This window comes from Podarcis tiliguerta (genome assembly GCF_965153285.1).
Source record: "Podarcis tiliguerta genome assembly, chromosome: 13".
Lineage (NCBI taxonomy): Eukaryota > Metazoa > Chordata > Lepidosauria > Squamata > Lacertidae > Podarcis > Podarcis tiliguerta.
Window position 1 is genome coordinate 50,577,234 of NC_139546.1, and position 20,423 is coordinate 50,597,656.

The 20,423-nt window shown below is 48.6% G+C and overlaps 1 protein-coding gene across 1 annotated transcript in view; it reads left to right on the forward strand.

Annotated features, from left to right (window-relative positions):
* SLC2A4 (solute carrier family 2 member 4) overlaps nt 1-17,779 on the forward strand; it is a 52,989-nt gene extending 35,210 nt beyond the window's left edge. Inside the window, exons 5-12 of the mRNA XM_083410433.1 lie at nt 2,681-2,796; nt 5,692-5,854; nt 8,093-8,280; nt 10,281-10,385; nt 10,937-11,038; nt 12,413-12,616; nt 14,583-15,747; nt 15,800-17,779. Of these exons, the coding sequence (XP_083266559.1) occupies nt 2,681-2,796; nt 5,692-5,854; nt 8,093-8,280; nt 10,281-10,385; nt 10,937-11,038; nt 12,413-12,616; nt 14,583-14,804 (1,100 nt within the window). The 3' untranslated portion in view covers nt 14,805-15,747; nt 15,800-17,779. The remainder of the gene's footprint in view (nt 1-2,680; nt 2,797-5,691; nt 5,855-8,092; nt 8,281-10,280; nt 10,386-10,936; nt 11,039-12,412; nt 12,617-14,582; nt 15,748-15,799) is intronic.
* The last annotated feature ends 2,644 nt before the right edge of the window (nt 17,780-20,423 follow it).

The window sequence follows — 20,423 nt, forward strand, 5'->3', positions numbered from 1 at the left end:
CGTTCCCACCTTGTGTTTTTATGCGGCCAATCGCCCTGCGACCTTCGGATCTTCTACATCTCGGGTCTCGATTAAAACTGCTTCGCTGGGTTATACAGGAAGACTCATTCTTGCTGGTCTAGTCTCAATATTTACAACCAGATGAAGGTTTCATTTTTGGAATAATACATTTTCAGAGCAGTTTTATCAAAAATCACTGATTTGGCTCTACTATTGGAAATACATAAGCAGATAATGATGAAATTATTGTGAGGTTTAATAAGTGAACTCTTTATATTTGGACAATTTTTCTGCAGTACTTTATTAGGAGGAGAAAAAGAACAATTTAAACAATTTGTTTAACTAATACAATAGCATTATAGCCTATGTATCCATGTTTGTTAGCTGCTGTGGTTAAACATTTTTTTTAAAAAAAACTTAGACTGAGTTTTAGCACACATGAAAAACTTAAAACAAATCCTTATTTCCTGATGAATAGCCTTTGGGTGATAATGTAACTTAAACAGAAAACTATCTTTAGAAAGATTTTTCTCCGAAAGCATTTTATTTTAAAAATCCGATTTAAATTTTAAAAAAATCCGATTTAAATTTAAAAAATCCGATTTAATTTTTTTAAAAAAATCCGATTTCTTTGATTTAAAAAAATAATAATAATTGATTTTTATCCACCCTGAACTGGAGCATCATTCATTTCATGGTAGACCCACCCCTGGGAGAAATTAGCCTACAAAAGTCTACGATTAAGTTTGCTCCGCCCCCTTTTGACTCTGGCTCCGCCCACCATGGCCATGTGGTTCCCTGGGACTCGGAAAAAGCTTCACCAAAGCGACTGCTGGTTTGTTCCCTGTGTGACTCAGCCGGAAATCATCCTCTGCGGCTGGACGTAACGTGACAAACTCCCAGACGCAGAGAGGGAACATTTGAGTAACGGCCGCAGCAGACGAGAATCTTGGATGAACCTTTGGACTGAAGAGTCATCGCTACACGTCAGCAAGGCTGGATGCGTGCCCAGGGACACAGTGCCAAGGCAGAACTGCGTCTTGGGAAGAATAAAAGGGGGGCCTTCCTATCCCACCCTGTTTTGGGGCTTCCTGGAGTCATCTGTGGAAGGAAGCCGGGCTCATTTAGCAAGGGGAAGAAAAGGCATTCTCCGTTTGCCTGGACAGTCTTGCCAGAGTGGCGCATGCTCTGGTTATCTCCCGCTTGGACTACTGCCATGCGCTCTACGTGGGGCTCCCTTTGAAGGTGACCCAGAAACTACAACTAATCCAGAATGCGGCAGCTAGAATAGTGACTGGGGGCGGCCGCTGGGACCACATAACACCGGTTCTGAGAGATCTACATTGGCTCCCAGGATGTTTCCGAGCACAATTCAAAGTGATGGTGCTGACCTTGAAAGCCCTAAACGGCCTCAAAGGCCCAGTAGACCTGAAGGAGCATCTCCACCTCCATCGTTCTGCCCGGACACTGAGGTCCAGCTCCGAGGGCCTTTTGGTGGTTCCCTCCCTGCGAGAAGCCAAGTTACAGGGAACCTGTGTCCAGGGCAGCTGTTTATCAGCTCCATCTGGTACGCGGGATGAAACCCTATCTGCCTGCGGACTGTCACACCAGAGTGGTGCATGCTCTGGTTATCTCTCGCTTGGACTACTGCCATGCGCTCTACGTGGGGCTACCTTTGAAGGTGACCTGGAAACTGCAATTAGTCCAGAATGCGGCAGCTAGACTGGGGACTGGGAGCGGCCGCCGAGACCACATAACACCCATCTTGAAAGATCTACATTGGCTCCCAGGACATTTCTGAGCACAATTCAAAGTGTTGCTGCTGACCTTGAAAGCCCTAAATGACCTCGGTCCTGTTTACAGTTGACGCTCAGCTTGCGAACGTGATCCATGCAGGATGCACATTCGCAACCGCAGCAGCGCGTCTGGGCATGCGCAGGTTGCGATTCGGCGCTTCTGCACATGCCCAAAGCTCGATTTAGCGCTTCTGCGCATGCGCGACCGCCGAAACCCGGAAGCGACCCACTTCAGTACTTCCGGGTTTCGGCGCATCCATATCCCAAACACGCACAACTTGAAGCGTCTGTAACCCGAGGCATGACTGTAACCCAGAATGCGGCAGCTAGACTGGGGACTGGGAGCGGCCGCCGAGACCACATACCACCGTTCCAGAAAGACCTACATTGATTCCCAGGACGTTTCCGAGCACAATTCAAAGTGTTGGTGCTGACCTTGAAAGCCCTAAACAGCCTCAAACCTGAAGGAGCGTCTCCACCCCCATCGTTCTGCCCAGACACTGAGGTCCAGCTCCGAGGGCCTTTTGGCGGTTCCCTCCCTGCGAGAAGTGAGGTTACAGGGAACCAGGCAGAGGGCCTTCTCGGTGGTGGCGCCCGCCCTGTGGAACGCCCTCCCACCAGATGTCCAGGAAATAAGCATCTGACTTTTAGAAGACATCTGAAGGCAGCCCTGTTTAGGGAAGTTTTGAATGTTTGATGCATTACTGTATTTTAATATTTTGCTGGAAGCCGCCCAGAGTGGCTGGGAAACCCAGCCACATGGGTGGGGAATAAATAAATTATTATTAGTATTCCAGTTCTGTGATTCTTCCGACAGCAGCTCCTGTTTTGTTACATTCTTCTGGCTGTTTCCCAGATTGATCCTATGTTTCCTTCCATGCCAGGATTTGCTTCGGGTCTGGTGCCCATGTACGTGGGCGAAATCTCCCCCACCAACCTTCGCGGGGCGCTGGGCACCCTGAATCAGCTGGCCATCGTTATCGGCATTCTCATTGCCCAGGTAAAGAACAATTCCCCCCTCTCTTCCTCACACATACAAGTAGTGTAGAATCCTAGGACTGTCGAGCGGGAAGGGACCCCTGGAAATCATCCAGCCCAACCCCAACAGTGCGGAAACCACCATTGGCCAGATTCTAGGAAAATGAGAGGGCTCTGTTAATGGGATTAATCCATTCCAGACTTTGGAAAACAACCCCTAAAACAGAAGTTTAACATGAATTTTGCTATCTAACGAGACCATTGATCCATAAAATGAAAGCAAAAAAGCAATGTACTGCAGTCACACAATTAGTCAGTCGGTAGCTGAACTGGGTTCCACACAGTCACAAGAACAACAACAACAACAAAAAGCCACCCAAACAAATATGCAAAATAACAGACAGACCTCAGCGCAACACTCAAAACGGAAGCGTGGCACTCAAAGCAGAGCTCGTTTGGCTTCCGAAAAAGGTTCGCAAACCGGAACACTTACTTCCGGGTTTGCAGTGTTTGGGTTCCAAGTTGTTTGAGTACCAAGGCGTATGAGAACCAAGGTACCACTGTAATCTCTTTGTTGAGTTTTCTGATGCAGCGACAGACTATACAGGGTTATTATTATTATTATTATTATTATTATTATTATTATTTATACCCCACCCTCCCCGGCCAGAGCCAGGCTCAGGGTAGCTAACACCAATAAAATCACAGTAAAAACATAATATGGGGAAAAGAGAAGGGAAAAACAAACAAACAAACAAAACCAATTTAAAATACAGCTGAAAATGCAATTTAAAATGCAGGCTCATTTTAAAGTAGCTGATTAATCAAGACCATAAGGGGAGGGAAACATAAGGGTCAGACTGAGTCCAAACCAAAGGCCAGGTGGAACAGCTCCGTCTTGCAGGCCCTGCAGAAAGATGTCAAGTCCCGCAGGGCCCTGGTCTCTTGGGACAGAGCATTCCACCAAGTCGGGGCCAGTACTGAAAAGGCCCTGGCCCTAGCTGAGACCAATCTAACCACCTTGCGACCTGGGACCTCCAAGGTGTTGTCATTTGTGGACCTCTCCACGGGGCATACCAGGAGAGGCGGTCCCGTAGGTACGTGGGTCCTAGGCCAGTGATGGGGCAGACCCCAATATGAGGGTCAAGGGACTGCATGACCGCTGTCCGTTTCTTCTAACCCGCGTTGGGTGACTGACACTTCCCCAGGCAATCGGAGTACAAGTCGTGCCGGATGGGGGGCCTGTGAAAACTTTTAAGGAAGTTGTGGTGAGATGGACAGACAGCTCCAGAGAGGAATTTGGCTGCCAGACAGAACCTATTTCTGCCCTGTGTTTGGGGAACTTGGCAGAAGACGCTGTCTCGTTCGGGCAAAAGGAAGAGGCCAGGGCTCTCCTCCATGCTTGCCTGGCCTGGCATTCAAAACAGAAAGGGGCATCTCAGTTTTTGCAGTCTGCCCCAAGTCATTGGAATAGGGTGGATTAGAAAATATGTTCAGTATCTGCTCATAGCTCAGAACTGAAAGAGCCTGGGGCATTTAAGAATATGAGAAGATCCCTGCTGGATCAGTCCAATGGCCTGATAATAATAATAATAATAATAATAATAATAATAATAATAATAATTTCAGAGGCAGAACATAACCATCTTTTCTGGTAGCCACCAGTAGCCATCTCCTCCTCTGTGAAGTTGTCCGGTCCTCTTAAAACCATCCAAATTAGTCGGCATCACTTTTTCCTGTGGGAAGGAGTTCCGCAGTTTAACTATGCAGTCGTACCTTGGATCTCAAACGCCTTGGTTTCCAAACAAAGTGGCTCCCAAATGATCAAAACCCAGAAGTGAGTGTTCCCGTTTCCGAACGATTTTCGGAAGCCGAATGTCCGGTGCGGCTTCCGATTGGCTTGCAGAAGCTTCCTGCAGCCAATCAAAAGCCGTGCTTTGATTTCCGAACGTTTTGGAAGTCAAACGGACTTCCGGAACGGATTCCATTCGACTTCCGAGGTACGACTGTATCTCTGTGTGGCCGCAAAAAGTATGGGGTATCACATTATCGGGGGAAATTGGCTAAGGATATGAAGGCTCTAGCTGAGGGGTCAGCAAACTTTTTCAGCAGGGGGCCAGTCTACTGTCCCTCAGACCTTGTTGGGGGCCGGACTATATTTTGAAGGGGGGGAAATTAACGAATTCCTATGCCCCACAAATAACCCAGAGATGCGTTTTAAATAAAAGGACACATTCTACTCAGGTAAAAACACACTGATTACCGGACCGTCCGTGGGCCGGATTGAGAAGGGGATTGGGCCGGATCCGGCCCCCGGGCCTCAGCTTGCCTACCCATTCAGTGGTTCTCAACCTGTGGGTCCTCAGATGTTGTTGGACTACAACTCCCATCATTCCTAGCCAGCATGACTAGTGGTCAGGGATGATGGGCGTTGTAGTCCAACAACATCTGGGGACCCACAGGTTGAGAACCATTGCATCTAGCTTTGTGGAAATCTGGTGCCCTGACATTCTCTGTTGAAAATTCAAATGTTTGGCATCGTCTGGAGTCATGTTTACAACTACAGTGGTACCTCAGGTTACATACGCTTCAGGTTACAGACTCCGCTAACCCAGAAATAGTGCTTCAGGTTAAGAACTTTGCTTCAGGATGAGAACAGAAATCGTGCTCCAGCGGCAGCGGGAGGCCCCATTAGCTAAAGTGGTGCTTCAGGTTAAGAACAGTTTCAGGTTAAGAACGGACCTCTGGAACGAATTAAGTACTTAACCTGAGGTACCACTGTATGGCTGAAAACCTTCTTCCTGTGTTTTCTGTTCTGTCCAGAATGGGGTGTTCACTGGAACCTGCAAGATCTGTTTTGAAAAATGAATGAAATGCGAAATGTGTCAGGGGTCTAACTGGCTTTTTTGTGCAACAGGTGTTTGGCCTGGACAGTCTCCTGGGCACAAGTGAGCTGTGGCCGCTCTTGTTGGGTATTTCGGTCGTCCCTTCCATCCTACAGCTCCTGATGTTCCCCTTCTGTCCGGAGAGCCCCCGATATCTCTACATCATCCGCAACAAGGAGTCCAAGGCCAAAGAAAGTGAGATCTTTTCCCATTCATAGAATCGTAGAATTGTCGAGTTAGAGAGTTGATGTTGTTTAGTCGTTTAGTTGTGTCCGACTCTTCGTGACCCCCTGGACCAGAGCACGCCAGGCCCTCCTGTCTTCCACTGCCTCCCGCAGTTTGGTCAAACTCATGCTGGTCCCTTCGAGAACACTGTCCCACCATCTCGTCCTCTGTCCACCCCTCCTCCTTGTGCCCTCCATCTTTCCCAACATCAGGGTCTTTTCCAGGGAGTCTTCTCTTCTCATGAGGTGGCCAAAGTCTTGGAGCCTCAGCTTCAGGATCTGTCCTTCCAGTGAGCACTCAGGGCTGATTTCCTTAACAATGGAGAGGTTGGATCTTCTTGCAGTCCATGGGACTCTCAAGAGTCTCCTCCAGCACCAGAATTCAAAAGCATCCATTCTTCGGGTGATCAGCCTTCTTTATGGTCCAGCTTTCACTTCCATACATCACTACTGGGAAAACCATGGCTTTAACTATACGGACCTTTGTTGGCAAGGTGATGTCTCTGCTTTTTAAGATGCTGTCTAGGTTTGTCATTGCTTTTCTCCCAAGAAGCAGGCGTCTTTTAATTTCGTGGCTGCTGTCACCATCTGCAGTGATCATGGAGCCCAAGAAAGTAAAATCTCTCACTGCCTCCATTTCTTCCCGAGTTAGAGAGGGATCCCCACTAAGTTCTCTAGCCCAGCCCCCTGCAATGCAGGCTAATTCACATGACCACAACATCATTTTCTTTTCTTTTTCAATAGATTTTATTTTTTAAAAAATTGGGGGGAAATACCGTGGTTAATGTCGGATACCTTTTAATCCAAACTGAAAAGTTAACCTAAATCAAAACGCAGACCAGGAAGAAAAAAGGGGTGGGGAAGATGAAGGGAAAAGGGAAAAAGGTAAGAAAGAGAAAAGAAAAAGAGAGAACTTCTGATTTTTTTCGTCTGTCAGCTATAAACAGAAAATTATTCAACGCATCCACTCCCAACAAATCCACTTTCTATAAACCTTATCTTCAATCTTCAAACCCAGATATCATAAGCCCATTTTCTTTTTCATGTAAAAAGCGTATACAATAAGAAGTTTCCAATCTTTAGTAAATGTAAGGTAAAGGTAAAGGTACCCCTGCCCGTACGGGCCAGTCTTGACAGACTCTAGGGTTGTGCGCCCATCTCACTCAAGAGGCCGGGGGCCAGCGCTGTCCGCAGACACTTCCGGGTCACGTGGCCAGCGTGACATCGCTGCTCTGGTGAGCCAGAGCCGCACACGGAAACGCCGTTTACCTTCCCGCCAGTAAGCGGTCCCTATTTATCTACTTGCACCCGGAGGTGCTTTCGAACTGCTAGGTTGGCAGGCGCTGGGACCAAACAACGGGAGCGCACCCCGCCGCGGGGATTCGAACCGCCGGCCTTTCAATCGGCAAGCCCTAGGCGCTGAGGCTTTAACCCACAGCCCCACCCGCGTCCCATGTAAATGTAAATTAGTAAATTAGTAAATTAGTAATGTAAATGTAAATTAGTAAATGTAGTATGTAAATTAGTAAATGTAGGCGATGGTTTTTCTCTGATTAAACACGTCAACTTTGCCATCTCGGCTAGGTCCAATTATTTTAAACCAGCCATTCCTGCATGGTGGGTAATGATGAATTTTCCCATCTTTGTGTATATAAGTGTCTCATGGCTTGTAATCATATACAGTGGTACCTCTGGTTACATACGCTTCAGAAATAGTGCTTCAGGTTAAGAACTTTGCTTCAGGATGAGAACAGAAATCGTGCAGCGGTGGTGCAGCAGCAGCAGGAGGCCCCATTAGCTAAAGTGGTGCTTCAGGTTAAGAACAGTTTCAGGTTAAGTACGGACCTCCGGAACGAATTAAGTTCTTACCCCGAGGTACCACTGTATCGAAATAAAGTTCCATAGTGTTTTTTTCTAATTGTGTAGCCATCAGTCCCAGCAGGAAGAGTTGTGTTTTCAGCCGACCAACTCTACAATATCCTTTACGAGGCAAGGAGACCCAGAACTGCACACACAGTACTCCAAATACTGTCGGGCCACAGATTCGAATCACGCCATTGTTCGATATTGGCAGTTTTACGTTCGATCCCTCGCACGTAATCTTCCTTTCTTCACGTCTACCGCCCCCTGAGCCTCCTATCTCTCTCGCTTCCCATTCAACCTCCCCCCCAAAACACACAGTGACGCCCTCTCTTCTTTCCCCCTCCAGGTCTCAAGCGGCTGACCGGCCAGGTGGACGTGACCGCGGCTCTGACAGAGATGAAGGAGGAGAAACGGAGGATGGATTTGGAGCGGAAAGTCTCTATCGCACAACTCTTCCGCTGCCGCATCTACCGCCAGCCCCTGCTGATTGCCGTGGTTTTGCAGCTATCGCAGCAGCTCTCCGGCGTCAACGCGGTGAGTTTGCTGCAGGGGGAGGAAGAATAATAGAACTGTCGAGTTCTAAGGGACCCCGAGATATCATCTAGTCGAGCCCCCCACAATGCTGGAATCTCAGCTGAGGAATCCCTGACACCCAACCTCTGCTCAAAATTCTCCAACCAAGGAGAGCCCGCAAACCTCCGAAGGAGTCCGTTCCGCCACCGAACGGCTCTGACCGTAGGAGGGACGCGGGTGGCGCTGCGGTCTAAACCACGGAGCCTCTTGGGCTTGCTGATCGGAAAGGTCGGCGGTTCGAATCCCCGCAATGACGGGGTGAGCTCCCGTTGCTCCGTCCCAGCTCCTGCCAACCTAGCAGTTCGAAAGCATGCCAGTGCGAGTGGAGAAATAGGTACAGTCATACCTCGGGTTATAGACACTTCAGGTTGCGTTTTTTTAGGTTACGGACCCGCCGAAACCCGGAAATACCAGAACAGGTTTCAGAGGCCACACATGCGCAGAAGTGCTAAATTGTGCCATGCGCAGAAGCGCTGAATTGCAACCCCCACGTGCGCAGACGTGCCGCTGCAGCTTTCACACACTGTGGGTTGCATCCTGCACAGATCACGTTCGCAACCTGAGCGTCCACTGTACTGCTGTGGTGGGAAGGTACCGTATTTTTCGCTCTATAAGATGCACCAGACCACAAGACACACCTAGTTTTTGGAGGAGGAAAACAAATATTCTGAATCTCAGAAGCCAGAACGGCAAGAGGGATCGCTGCGCAGCGAAAGCAGTGATCCCTCTTGCTGTTCTGGCTTCTGAGATAGCTGCGCAGCCTGCATTCGCTCCGTAAGACGCACACACATTTCCCCTTACTTTTTAGGAGGGAAAAAGTGAGTCTCATAGAGCAAAAAATACGGTAAATGGCATTTCCATGCACTCTGGTTTCCGTCACGGTGTCCCGTTGTGCCAGAAGCGGTTTAGTCCTGCCGGCCGCATGACCCGGAAAGCTGTCTGCGGACAAATGCCGGCTCCCTCGGCCTGAAAGCGAGATGAGCGCCGCAACCCCAGAGTCACCTTTGACTGGACTTAACCGCCATGGGGTCCTTGACCTTTTTTACCGTGAGAAAGTTCTTCCTGAGGTTATTCAGGATCTCCTTTCTCGCGATGGTTCAGATCCTCCCTTCTGGAGCAGGAGAAAACAAGTTTGCTTCGCTCCCCATTCTCAAAGAGGGGGACAATTGCCTCCCTCCAGTCTGAAGGGGCCTCCCCTGTTCTCCCCAAAATTCTCAGGGATTATAGACAGAGGCTCTGAAATGACACCCGCAAGCTCCTTTGGCACCCTTGGGTGCAGCTCATCAGACCCTGGAGATTTAAAGCATCTATTCCTTCCACATCTCTTTTCCTGTCTTGGGGTGTAGCTCCCTCCCTGCATCACTATATTCCAGACTGCTTTCATTTTTAGGGTGAAAAAAGAGACAAATTGCCATATTTTTCGCCCTATAGGGCGCACTGGCCCATAGGGCGCATCTAGGTTTGGGGGGGGAATAAAGGGGGGGAAATTATTTTCCCCCCCAGTCGCGGGGCTGGGGCGGGGGGAGCCCGAGCTTCCCCCGACCCCAGCCCCCAGAACAGGCTGCTATCCGCAAGCCTAGGGAGCCCGGTGGGAACTCCCGCGGGCTCCCAAGGCTTGTGGATAGCTTCCTGAAGCCTGGAGAGTGAGAGGGGTCGGTGCGCACTGCCCCCTCTCGCTCTCCAGGCTTCAGCAAAAGCCTGCATTCGCCCCATAGGACGCACACACATTTCCCCTTCATTTTTGGATGGGAAAAATTGCGTCCTATAGGGCGAAAAATACGGTAGGTCTTGAGCAGTTAAGAAGGTATTGAACAGGAGCAGGAGAGGAAGTGGAATTTTTTTGTGGGGGGTGTTTGATGGCTCTGAAGGGGGCAGAGTTGGTCCAGCCATGAGGCAAGATGTCTTGGGCCAGCCCTGCTGGGGGACATTGTTGTTTGACCGCTCTCTCTCTGTCCTCTTAGATATTCTATTACTCAACCGACATCTTCAAAAAGGCCGGCTTGGACAAACCCATCTTCGCCACCATCGGAGCTGGCGCCGTGAACACGGTGTTCACCGTCGTTTCGGTAAGAACCTCCGTTGCTGTATCCGTGCCTGGCAATCTTTTATTATATATATATATATATTTAATTGACTTAAGAAAATTATACAGAAAGCAAAACGAAGAAGCCTAAGTTAACACTGCCTTCTCCCGATAAGAAATAATAATAACTATTACAATAATGAAAATGCTAAAAATACATTTACTTCCTCTTTTGAACTTCTATTCTGGTTACAATATATTACTATTCTATAAGAATCTATCATATCCTTTGCTGTACCATATCTTATTTTATTTCCCAAATTCAGCCTAACCCTCCCCTCCTCCCACTGCTTCCCTTCCCATCATAATATTTTTTTCTAGTTGCTTTAATAAAATAGAATAGCATGAAAACTGTTAAATTATAATTACTTCTTTTGTCCTTACACACTTTAACACCATATTTCTTCAAGTATTCCCCTATGCATTCCCAACTCTGCATAGCCCATCAATTTGATCCTCCATTCTTCTTTCGTCGGTAGTTCTTCTCTCCACCTCTTTCTCACGACCGTCTTCACCTTTTTTTCTTTGCCCCAGGTGTTCCTGGTGGAGCGAGCTGGCCGGCGGACCTTGCATATGATAGGATTGGGGGGAATGGCCGTGTGTGCCATCCTTATGACGGTGGCCCAGGGCTTGACGGTGAGTAACTGGGCAGAGGACATAGCCCTTCATCGGCCTCAGACAGCCTTCACCTGGCTGGCGCCCTCCAGCTACTTTGGACTACAAATCCCATCATCCATAGCCAGCATCGCGCTGGCTCTGGATGATGGGATTTGTAGTCCAAAACAGCTGGAGAGCTCCAGGGTGCCCTAGGCCTATCCAATGTAGAATTGACTCATCTTCCGTTGGGGCTATTTCATCTGTGGGTCATCGTTTCAGCTCTCGCATACAGGGCCGGATTTAGGTTTGATGAGGCTCTAAGCTACTGAAGGTCATGGGGCCCTTTAGATGTCCAGCTGCCCTTTGTCAACAAGAAATTGTCATTGTTTTTTGTGCTGGATATATGCTATATGGTAAGGTTACCAGGCAGTCCCCGGATTTACAAATCAGTCCCCATACAAAATCCATTGAAGTTGAAAAGTCTCCCTGGATTCATTGAAAAAAATCTGGTAATCTTACTATATGGTAATTTATGGACCTAATAGGTATCTAAAGCCATTTGCACATAACAAAATATGTATTTTGTCAAAGTAATTGTTACAAGCAGTCCATGCAGAATGTAGGTACCCTATATATAGAAAGGAGCAAACCAGTGAAATTTTAGGGAGCAGGCTAGCAGGCGGGGCCCGTGACTTAGACCCTAGGAGCCTACACAACACAAAACACTGCTGCTGTTTGTAGGTTTTATTTTATTTGTTTTTTATCTTATATTTGGAAATGTACATCCAGGTTGGTTTCTTCCTTTACATTTTTTGGGGCGCCCAAGAGAGTGTGGCCCTAAGCTATAGCTTGTTTAAAGGTAAAGGGACCCCTGACCATTAGGTCCAGTCGTGGCCGACTCTGGGGTTGCGGCGCTCATCTTGCTTTATTGGCCAAGGGAGCCAGCGAACAGCTTCCGGGTCATGTGGCCAGCAGGACTAAGCTGCTTCTGGCGAACCAGAGCAGCACACGGAAACGCCATTTACCTTCCCGCCGGAGCAGTACCTATTTATCTACTTGCACTTTGACGTGCTTTTGAGCTGCTAGGTTGACAGGAGCAGGGACCGAACAACGGGAGCTCACCCCCTCGCTGCGGGGATTCGAACCGCCGACCTTCTGATCAGCAAGTCCTAGGCTCTGTGGTTTAACCCACAGCGCCGCCCGCGTCCCTTATAGCTTGTTTAGCTTATATGTAAATCTGACACCACTCGCATATGCCTTGGACATAAAAGGCAAGATGCTAGGGCGGAGAGGGTATCCCTGGCTTTTGCCATTGATTTCATCTTCCTAGTTTTAAAGTAGAATATTTTACGTATGTATACGGCACATTTGGTCATTGATGCAGCGCCTCCCGTTTCTCTCCACGCACCGCAGGACCGTGTGCCGGCAATGAGCTACCTCAGCATGGTTGCCACCTTTGGCTTTGTGGCGTTCTTTGAGATTGGCCCGGGGCCAATACCCTGGTTCATTGTGGCGGAGCTCTTCAGCCAAGGTCCTCGCCCGGCTGCAATGGCTGTGGCCGGTTTCGCCAACTGGACTTGCAACTTCATCATTGGGATGAGTTTCCCCTCAATCGAGGTGAGTTCAGAATCATAGAACTGTAGAGGGTTTTTTGGTTACCCCCAGAGGTCATCTAGTCCAACCCCCTGTGTTCGTGAGCAGGATTGCACGTTGCCTGGTGCCTGAAAGCAGAGCCGGGCATCAAATGGAAAGGAATGTGACACCCAGAATTCAGAGGGTCTTCACTCTCACTTGTGGGGTGCCTCAGGGTTCCCTCCTCTCCCCCATGCTTTTCAACATCTACATGAAGCCGCTGGGAGAGATCATCAGGGGGTTTGGGCTGGGTGTCCATCAATATGCAGATGATACCCAGCTCTACCTCTCTTTCAAATCAGAACCAGTGAAGGCGGTGAAGGACCTGTGTGAGTGTCTGGAGGCGGTTGGAGGATGGATGGCGGCTAACAGATTGGGGTGGAATCCTGACAAGACAGAATGCTGTTTTTGGGGGACAGGAGGCGGGCAGGTGTGGAGACTCCCTGGTCCTGAATGGGGCAACTGTGCCCCCGAAGGACCAGGTGCGCAGCCTGGGAGTCATTCTGGACTCACAGCTGTCCATGGAGGTGCAGGTCAGTTCTGTGTCCAGGGCAGCTGTTTATCAGCTCCATCTGGTACGCAGGATGAAACCCTATCTGCCTGCGGACTGTCTCGCCAGAGTGGTGCATGCTCTGGTTATGTCCCGCTTGGACTACTGCAATGCGCTCTATGTGGGGCTACCTTTAAAGGTGACCCGGAAACTACAACTAATCCAGAATGCGGCAGCTAGACTGGGGACTGGGAGTGGCCACCGAGACCATATAACACCGGTCTTGAAAGATCTACCGTATTTTTCACCCTATAGGACGCACCGTCCCATAAGGCGCACCTAGTTTTTTGGGGGGGAAATAAAGGAAAAAAATTATTTCCCCCCCAGGTGCGGGGTTGGGGAAGCCCGAGCTTCCCCCGACCCCAGCCCCCAAACAGGCAGCTCTCTGCAAGCCGTGGGAGCCCAGCGCTGCCTCCCGCTGCTTGCGGAGAGGTCCGCGAAGCCTGGACGCGCTGAGCTCAGCGCGGGCAGGCTTCAGCATGCAGGCAACTCTCCGCCAGCAGCGGGAGCGCTCCCGCTGCTAGCGGAGAGGTCCGCGAAGCCTGGACGCGCTGAGCTCAGCGCGCGCAGGCTTCAGCATGCAGGCAACTCTCCGCCAGCAGCGGGAGCGCTCCCGCTGCTTGCGGAGAGGTCCGCGAAGCCTGCATTCGCCCCATAGGACGCACACACATTTCCCCTTCATTTTTGGAAAAATACGGTACATTGGCTCCCAGTATGTTTCCGAGCACAATTCAAAGTGTTGGTGCTGACCTTTAAAGCCCTAAACGGCCTCGGTCCAGTACACCTGAAGGAGCGTCTCCACCCCCATCGTTCTGCCCGGACACTGAGGTCCAGCTCCGAGGGCCTTCTGGTGGTTTCCTCACTGCGAGAGGCCAAGTTACAGGGAACCAGGCAGAGGGCCTTCTCGGTAGTGATGCCCGCCCTGTGGAACGCCCTCCCGTCAGATGTCAAGGAGATAAACAACTATCTGACTTTAAGAAGACATCTGAAGGCAGCCCTGTTTAAGGAAGCTTTTAATGTTTAATAGGTTATTGTATTTTAGTGTTCTGTTGGAAGCCGCCCAGAGTGGCTGAGGAAACCCAGCCAGATGGGTGGGGTATAAATAATACTATTACTATATTATTATTATCATTATCATTATCATTATTATTTCAAACACATGGTTTATATACTTATGTATGTGTTTGCCTTGTACATTTGTGAACATTTATTTTATATTTGAGACCTTGGAATTCTTATAACAGGGTCGTTTCCCCATCCTCGGAGGCTCAGGGGGTGACGCGTCCAAGAACAGGGCCTTCTCGGTGGCGGCCCCTAAGCTGTGGCACTCTGAGGTCCTGCGCCATGCGAAATCTGGCAGGGCTACAGTTTCTCACGCTCTCTTCTTCCTCCTCCTTGCAGGGAGCCCTCCACTCGTACGTCTTCCTCATCTTCGCAGCCCTTCTCTTCGTGTTCCTGATCTTCACGTACATCAAGGTTCCCGAGACGCGAGGCCGCACCTTTGACCAGATCGCCGCTACATTCCGAAGGACGCCATCATTGCTAGAACGAGAGATCAAGCCGTACACGGAACTGGACGAACTAAGCCCGGATGCCCATGAATGGGCAGGCGGCGAACCCTAGCGCCCAAAAGGCACGGCAAATGTGGACCGTGGTGTTCAGGGTAGCTGGCAATAGGTACCAGGATCTGCCTAGCACTTTAATGGTGCCACAAGCCTTACCGGCGCGTGGTCAGAGTTGAACCCTATTTTTTTCTTTGTTTTCATTAGGTCAGTTTTTAGCCTGGATGCGTTTTTAATTTCTTTCCCCACTTTTTTTTTTAAGAAAGAAAGGAAAAACATTAATAAAAAGCAGGGTGGGCATTGTGGGGAGTGGGGGACACAAGGCCCCTCGCCCCGCTTTCTTTGTTTCGGGGGACAAGAAGCTCGTGGCGTCGAGCCAGGAGCCACGAGTTCCGATTCTGTAAATAAAGGATCGTGAGGGATTTGCACTGAGAGCGGTTCAAAGGCAGAGGCTGAATTTGAAAAAGGGACGGTGGACGGTGGGGTAGAAGTAATAATTCTGAGGACAGCGACTAAATTAATCTTCTCACCGATTTTCGGGTTATTTATATGTTGACTCCATTTCCGCATCGAGCCAGGGCTCAGCCCTGACTTACACAAGCAGCTGAGAAAAGAGTGCCCCAGAACATGTGCTGAGTTCTTTCTCGCTCACACCCTAAGGAGCCACGCTCAGGCCTCTCCCATCATTCTGTTTTGGGGTGTGGGGAGGGCTCAGGGCTTTTAGGCCCCAGGGCTGACCCATCTCCTTCTAGAAATTAAGAACTGGAGGGTGGGTATGAATAAAACCATCCTTGGATGCTCATGGAGAGGTAATATGGTCAGCAGTGACGTTTCTGGGGTCTCAAGCCCCACAAAAAGCCCATTTTCGCCTGCACCGTGGTTGCCTAGCAACAGCAGCAATGGGCGCCCTGGATGTGTTTAGCGACCACCATGTGTGTTGCCTAAACACTCCTCTGTTGAGGACACTGTGGCACAGCGAAGTAGGGTAGGATGATCAGAATACAGCTCAGAACGGGAAGTAAGGGCGCAGAATGAGGCCCCATGCACTTCAATCAGCGTTGGTTATGGGAACTGTAGTTTCCTAATGGTGCCGAATCGCTGGGGAAAAAAACCCAGGTCCATTCTCAGAGTGGTTTAACAATCAATTCCTCTTCATGGAGGACTCTGGGAATCGTAGTTCCGAGACAAGGGCTAGGGGGGTCTCCTAACGACGCTCAGCATCTGTTACAAACTACAGTTCCCAGGATCCTTTGGGGGCAGCCAGGACTGTTTAAATTGCTATCACTTGTGTTTTCAACGTTGTATAGTGTGACTGTGGCCTAAGAGTAGGTGCAGAGAGGAGAATGTGTCACCCATTCTCCAGCTTTGAATGTCAAGGCCATCTCGACGGATTCCCCCAACAGCTTATTCTGCACTCCCTCCTATGAGGAATATTAAACCACCGGCAAGGCCGCTTGCGGAGGATGTCACAGCAATCGCTTCCCTACCAGAACACCCCTGGAATTATGTTTTCTAGCGGTGTTGAGTTTTCTTTGGCAGAGCTGCCGGGTCTCATGGTTGCTTTGGTTAGTGTCTCGGCGCAGAGAAATGCAAACCGCCACACGCCATGAATAAACCAAGAGGTCTAACTATGGGCAGAATATAAAGTTACGTGGGTGGACTTCCTCTTGTGTAACGGGATTTCGCCTCCCTCCATCTACTCCAGAGGGTCCCACAAACCTTCTAGAGCAGATTACGAGGAAGCAGGGAGAAGATGGTGACAGTCCCATCATGGAAACCTGTTGCTCTTGAGCACATGGACAGCGCATAGAAGAACCCTGTGGTTTATAGGGCTCTATGGATGGTCCATAGCAGTTCAAAAAGGCTTCTCGTGTGAAGAAGAGAATCTGAGGCAAGGATTTCCCCTTTATTTCAGTGTGGCTTGCTTACAAGGGTCACATATTTTTTTAAGAAACACTCAATCTTAGGTGATTGCGGTTCATCCTCTATTATTGCCAACTGATTAATGTTATCAGTTTGATTCCAAATGTATAGCTTGGTTTTCTGGAAGGTGAAACAGTAATTTGCTTGCAAAACAAAAATGGAGGAGAGAAAGAACTCCAGGAAGGCCTCTTGGTCCATTGCAACCTGAGTTGGTGGGAAGTTGTAGTCTAAATTATCTGAAGGGCAGCAGGTTGAGAAAGGATGGTGTACATGTCCACCATCTTAAAATTGCAATAGCACTCACCTGAGATGTGGCGGAACTGAGTTCCAGATGGAAAAATGTCCTGGCCTCACCAGTTACAAAGCCCAACCCCACACCCTACCTCAAGGGCAATACTTGGGAAGGTGAAATAACAAGTTCTCTTCTAGGCAGAACAGCTGCAAGGATATGTATTTATATCGTTTGGCATTAATCGTAAATGGCAAGTATTAAACCGCAGGGAACCTGGCGAACCCAGTCGTTTTCAGGTATTGCCAAACTGGTTTGAAACCATTGGTGGTTTTCACCCTAAGCCTCGCAAGGACATCGTTGAAAACACGCTGAGTGTTGGAACACAGGGTTTCTTGGCTGGGAGCGATGGAAATTATAAAGGGATTTTAATGTTGTAGAACAGGCCCTGTGAAGCTGTGCCATCGGAGTCCGCACCATCTTACAAATCCAGACGTGAACACGTGTAGTGAACTTTCTAGCGGTTTGAGCTTTGCACTGATTCTTCAGCACTTTTCACCATGGCACTTAAACCCCAAGAGGGCTAGGACTACTTTTCTATTAAAGGTGGGCTTTTAAAACAAGAGCAAATGGACTGCATCACTCCATAGGCTACGTTAGCCCCCCAGCACTCAAAATACTAAATGGAAGCAAGAAAGGGGGTAAAAAAATGACACCCACTTTGTAAAAGGGGTTTCCCTCGGGACTGTGCAAAGGATTCTGTTTTCTGTGTATTTAATCGGAGGAAGAGACTCTCGAGATTGCAGGCATGTTTGTGTGTGCGTGCGCATGATAATGTTTGTATTTCCGAGAAAAAATATTTGTATATAAAGAATAGACTCTTATACGGCTGTTGCTTGCTTTACATTAGTTCTCTCCAGTTCTAAATATTTAATGCATAAGCAATCTGTTCCAAAAAGTAAAAGGAACAGGATAGTTCAAAATGCCACACAGATAATAGGGGAATTGAGTCTGCGCCGCTGCTACTTAATATTTTCCTTCTCCAAAGTCTGAATCCTGGCACTCAGTAGCTAGAGAGACAGGCCTTCCAACTGCCCCTGCTTTTCTGGAAAGGTTAACAATGCCACAAGCTTCTTTAGTGATTGATCACTTGATCACTGTGACCCGTTCCTCAACTTTCAAGGAATATTTTGCCCTATGTTGCACAACTCCCTTTTTGCTCAAGCCCAGGGGTCAGCAGACTTTTTCAGCAGGGGGCTGGTCCACTGTCCCTCAGACCTTGTGGGGGGCCGGAATTTAGCAGGGGGGGGGATGAACGAATTCCTATGCCCCACAAATAACCCAGAGATGCATTTTATATAAAAGCACACATTGTAAAAACACACTGATTCCCGGACCATCCGTGGGCCAGATTTAGAAGGCGATTGGGCCGGATCCGGCCCCTGGGCCTCAGTTTGCCTACCCATGCTCAAGCCCATTGCTGGACGTATTTTTGCATATGAGCAAAGAAACTGGCTGTACTCTCCCACCCGCAAAAAGTCAGTTTTTGCCAAAGAGAGAGCAACTGAGGCTGCTTAATTTTGCTGGGCCTTTACAGTACATGAAGATACGGGGTTGTTTTGGCTTAAAGCCATGTCACCAGCCCATGTACTCTAACTTGAATTAACAGCCGCTCCCATGTCTTTTACCCCAAGACTTCCTGCATGCATACAGCACCCTCCACTCCTGAGCTAAGTGGCTCCTTCCCAGGGACTTAAAATGGAGATTATCCCAGCAAAAAAATGATGTTTCAGTTATGTTGGACTCCACAATGTCTTTACAGGAAGGCATTATTTATTACTGGTAGATGCTGGAAGTGCAATGCTGCGAATGCCATGTTGAGGCGTATGATGTGGGCATGTCCAGTGAGATGTTCAAGATGTTGACAATGACACAAGAACCTCGGAGTGGCTAAGACCAAAGACCCGTGAAATCTAGTATTCTGTTCCCATGGTGAGCAATCAGCTGCTTCTGGGACGCATGCAAGCAGGACCTCAAGAACTGGTATTCATAAGTAGACTAATGAGGACATCTAGCCATCGCAGCTAGTAGACACCAACAGCCCTGTCTTCCATGATTTTGTCTTAATTCCCTTTTAAAGCCATCCAACTGTGCTCACACTATAGATTTGTGGTTTTATCTATGCACTGTTGGAAAACAGTAGTTCCTTTTGCCTGTCCCAACATTCAGGTTCCTTGGTTGACCTTCCTTGGGTTCTGGAAAAGGAGACAAACTTTTCACTTTCCCCAAGCCACACATAATTTTTTACATCTCTTATCAGGTCAACTCTCGCTCACTTTTCCAAATTAAAAGCCCCAAATGTTCCAGCCTTTCCAGTTCCTTCCACAATGCCATCTCTGAGATGCAGAGACTAGAACAGTAGAGTGTTCCAAGCATTAGCACACCATAGATTTAAGGAATTACAATATTGGCAGTTGTATTTTTGATCTTTTCCCTAATGCTCCCTAACATAGAGCTTGCTTTGTGTATATCTGAAGCTGAATTCTTTTTTGCCCCAATGTGCATTACTTTTATCATAATCAATTTATTAATTGCTTTCTAAACAACCGTCTCAAGTGATGCATTCTAAATTTAAAAATAGTTTAAATTGAGCCACATTTTAATGGCCTGCCCACCCCAGATTAGAAATCCTTTTGAAGCACTTCACAATCCCTTTTTCATTTTTTCAGCTTTGATCTATGAATGTTAAAAAGCATAAATCCAAATTCAGATCCTTGGGGCACCCAGTGGCGTAGCGTGGGTTGTCAGCACCCGGGGCAAGGCAAGTAATTTGCACCCCCTAACCCGGGGCAAGGCAAGTAATTTGCACTGTCCCTCCCCCAGATAGTCCCTCGCTCTCTCTCCGCACCGCACCACACGCCTGGCACCCTCCCCTCCACAGTGGGCGGTGACCCGGCGGCTCGGATCGGATTCACACAGCCAGCACTGCAGTGAGAGAGTGTGAGTGAGCCAGGTAGGGGCAGAGAGCTGCAAGTGTGAGCGCCCCCCCCACCCCGATGTTGCGCCCGGTGCGGCCGGGCCCCCCTGCACCCCCCACGCTACACCACTGGGGGCACCCCACTTCTTACAGCCCTCCATGGGCAGAACTGCCCATTTAATTCTACTCCTACTTTAAGAGGACCTGTTATCCGATCCCATGGCTGTGAAATTTGGTGAGAAGTCTTTTGGACTTCCAAAAAGCTTTTGACAAGTACACAACAGGTGGCATTCAGCCAAGTCCTCCTCGGAGGAAAACCACCGAAATTAATGAACCTAAGATAGTAACGTCCATTAACGACACCAGGCTAGACAGGACTTCCCTTTGCAGAAGTGATGCCGATTCTTTTTCAGCAAGACTTCTGTTTCCTTGAAAATTTCGACTTTAATCAAAGCATACATTAAGTTTCCCAGAACACACATTAAGCAAAGTGGCCTGTAATATGCTGGGCTCCCTTTTGTTAAAAAAAAACTCACTTGTGTTACAGTGAT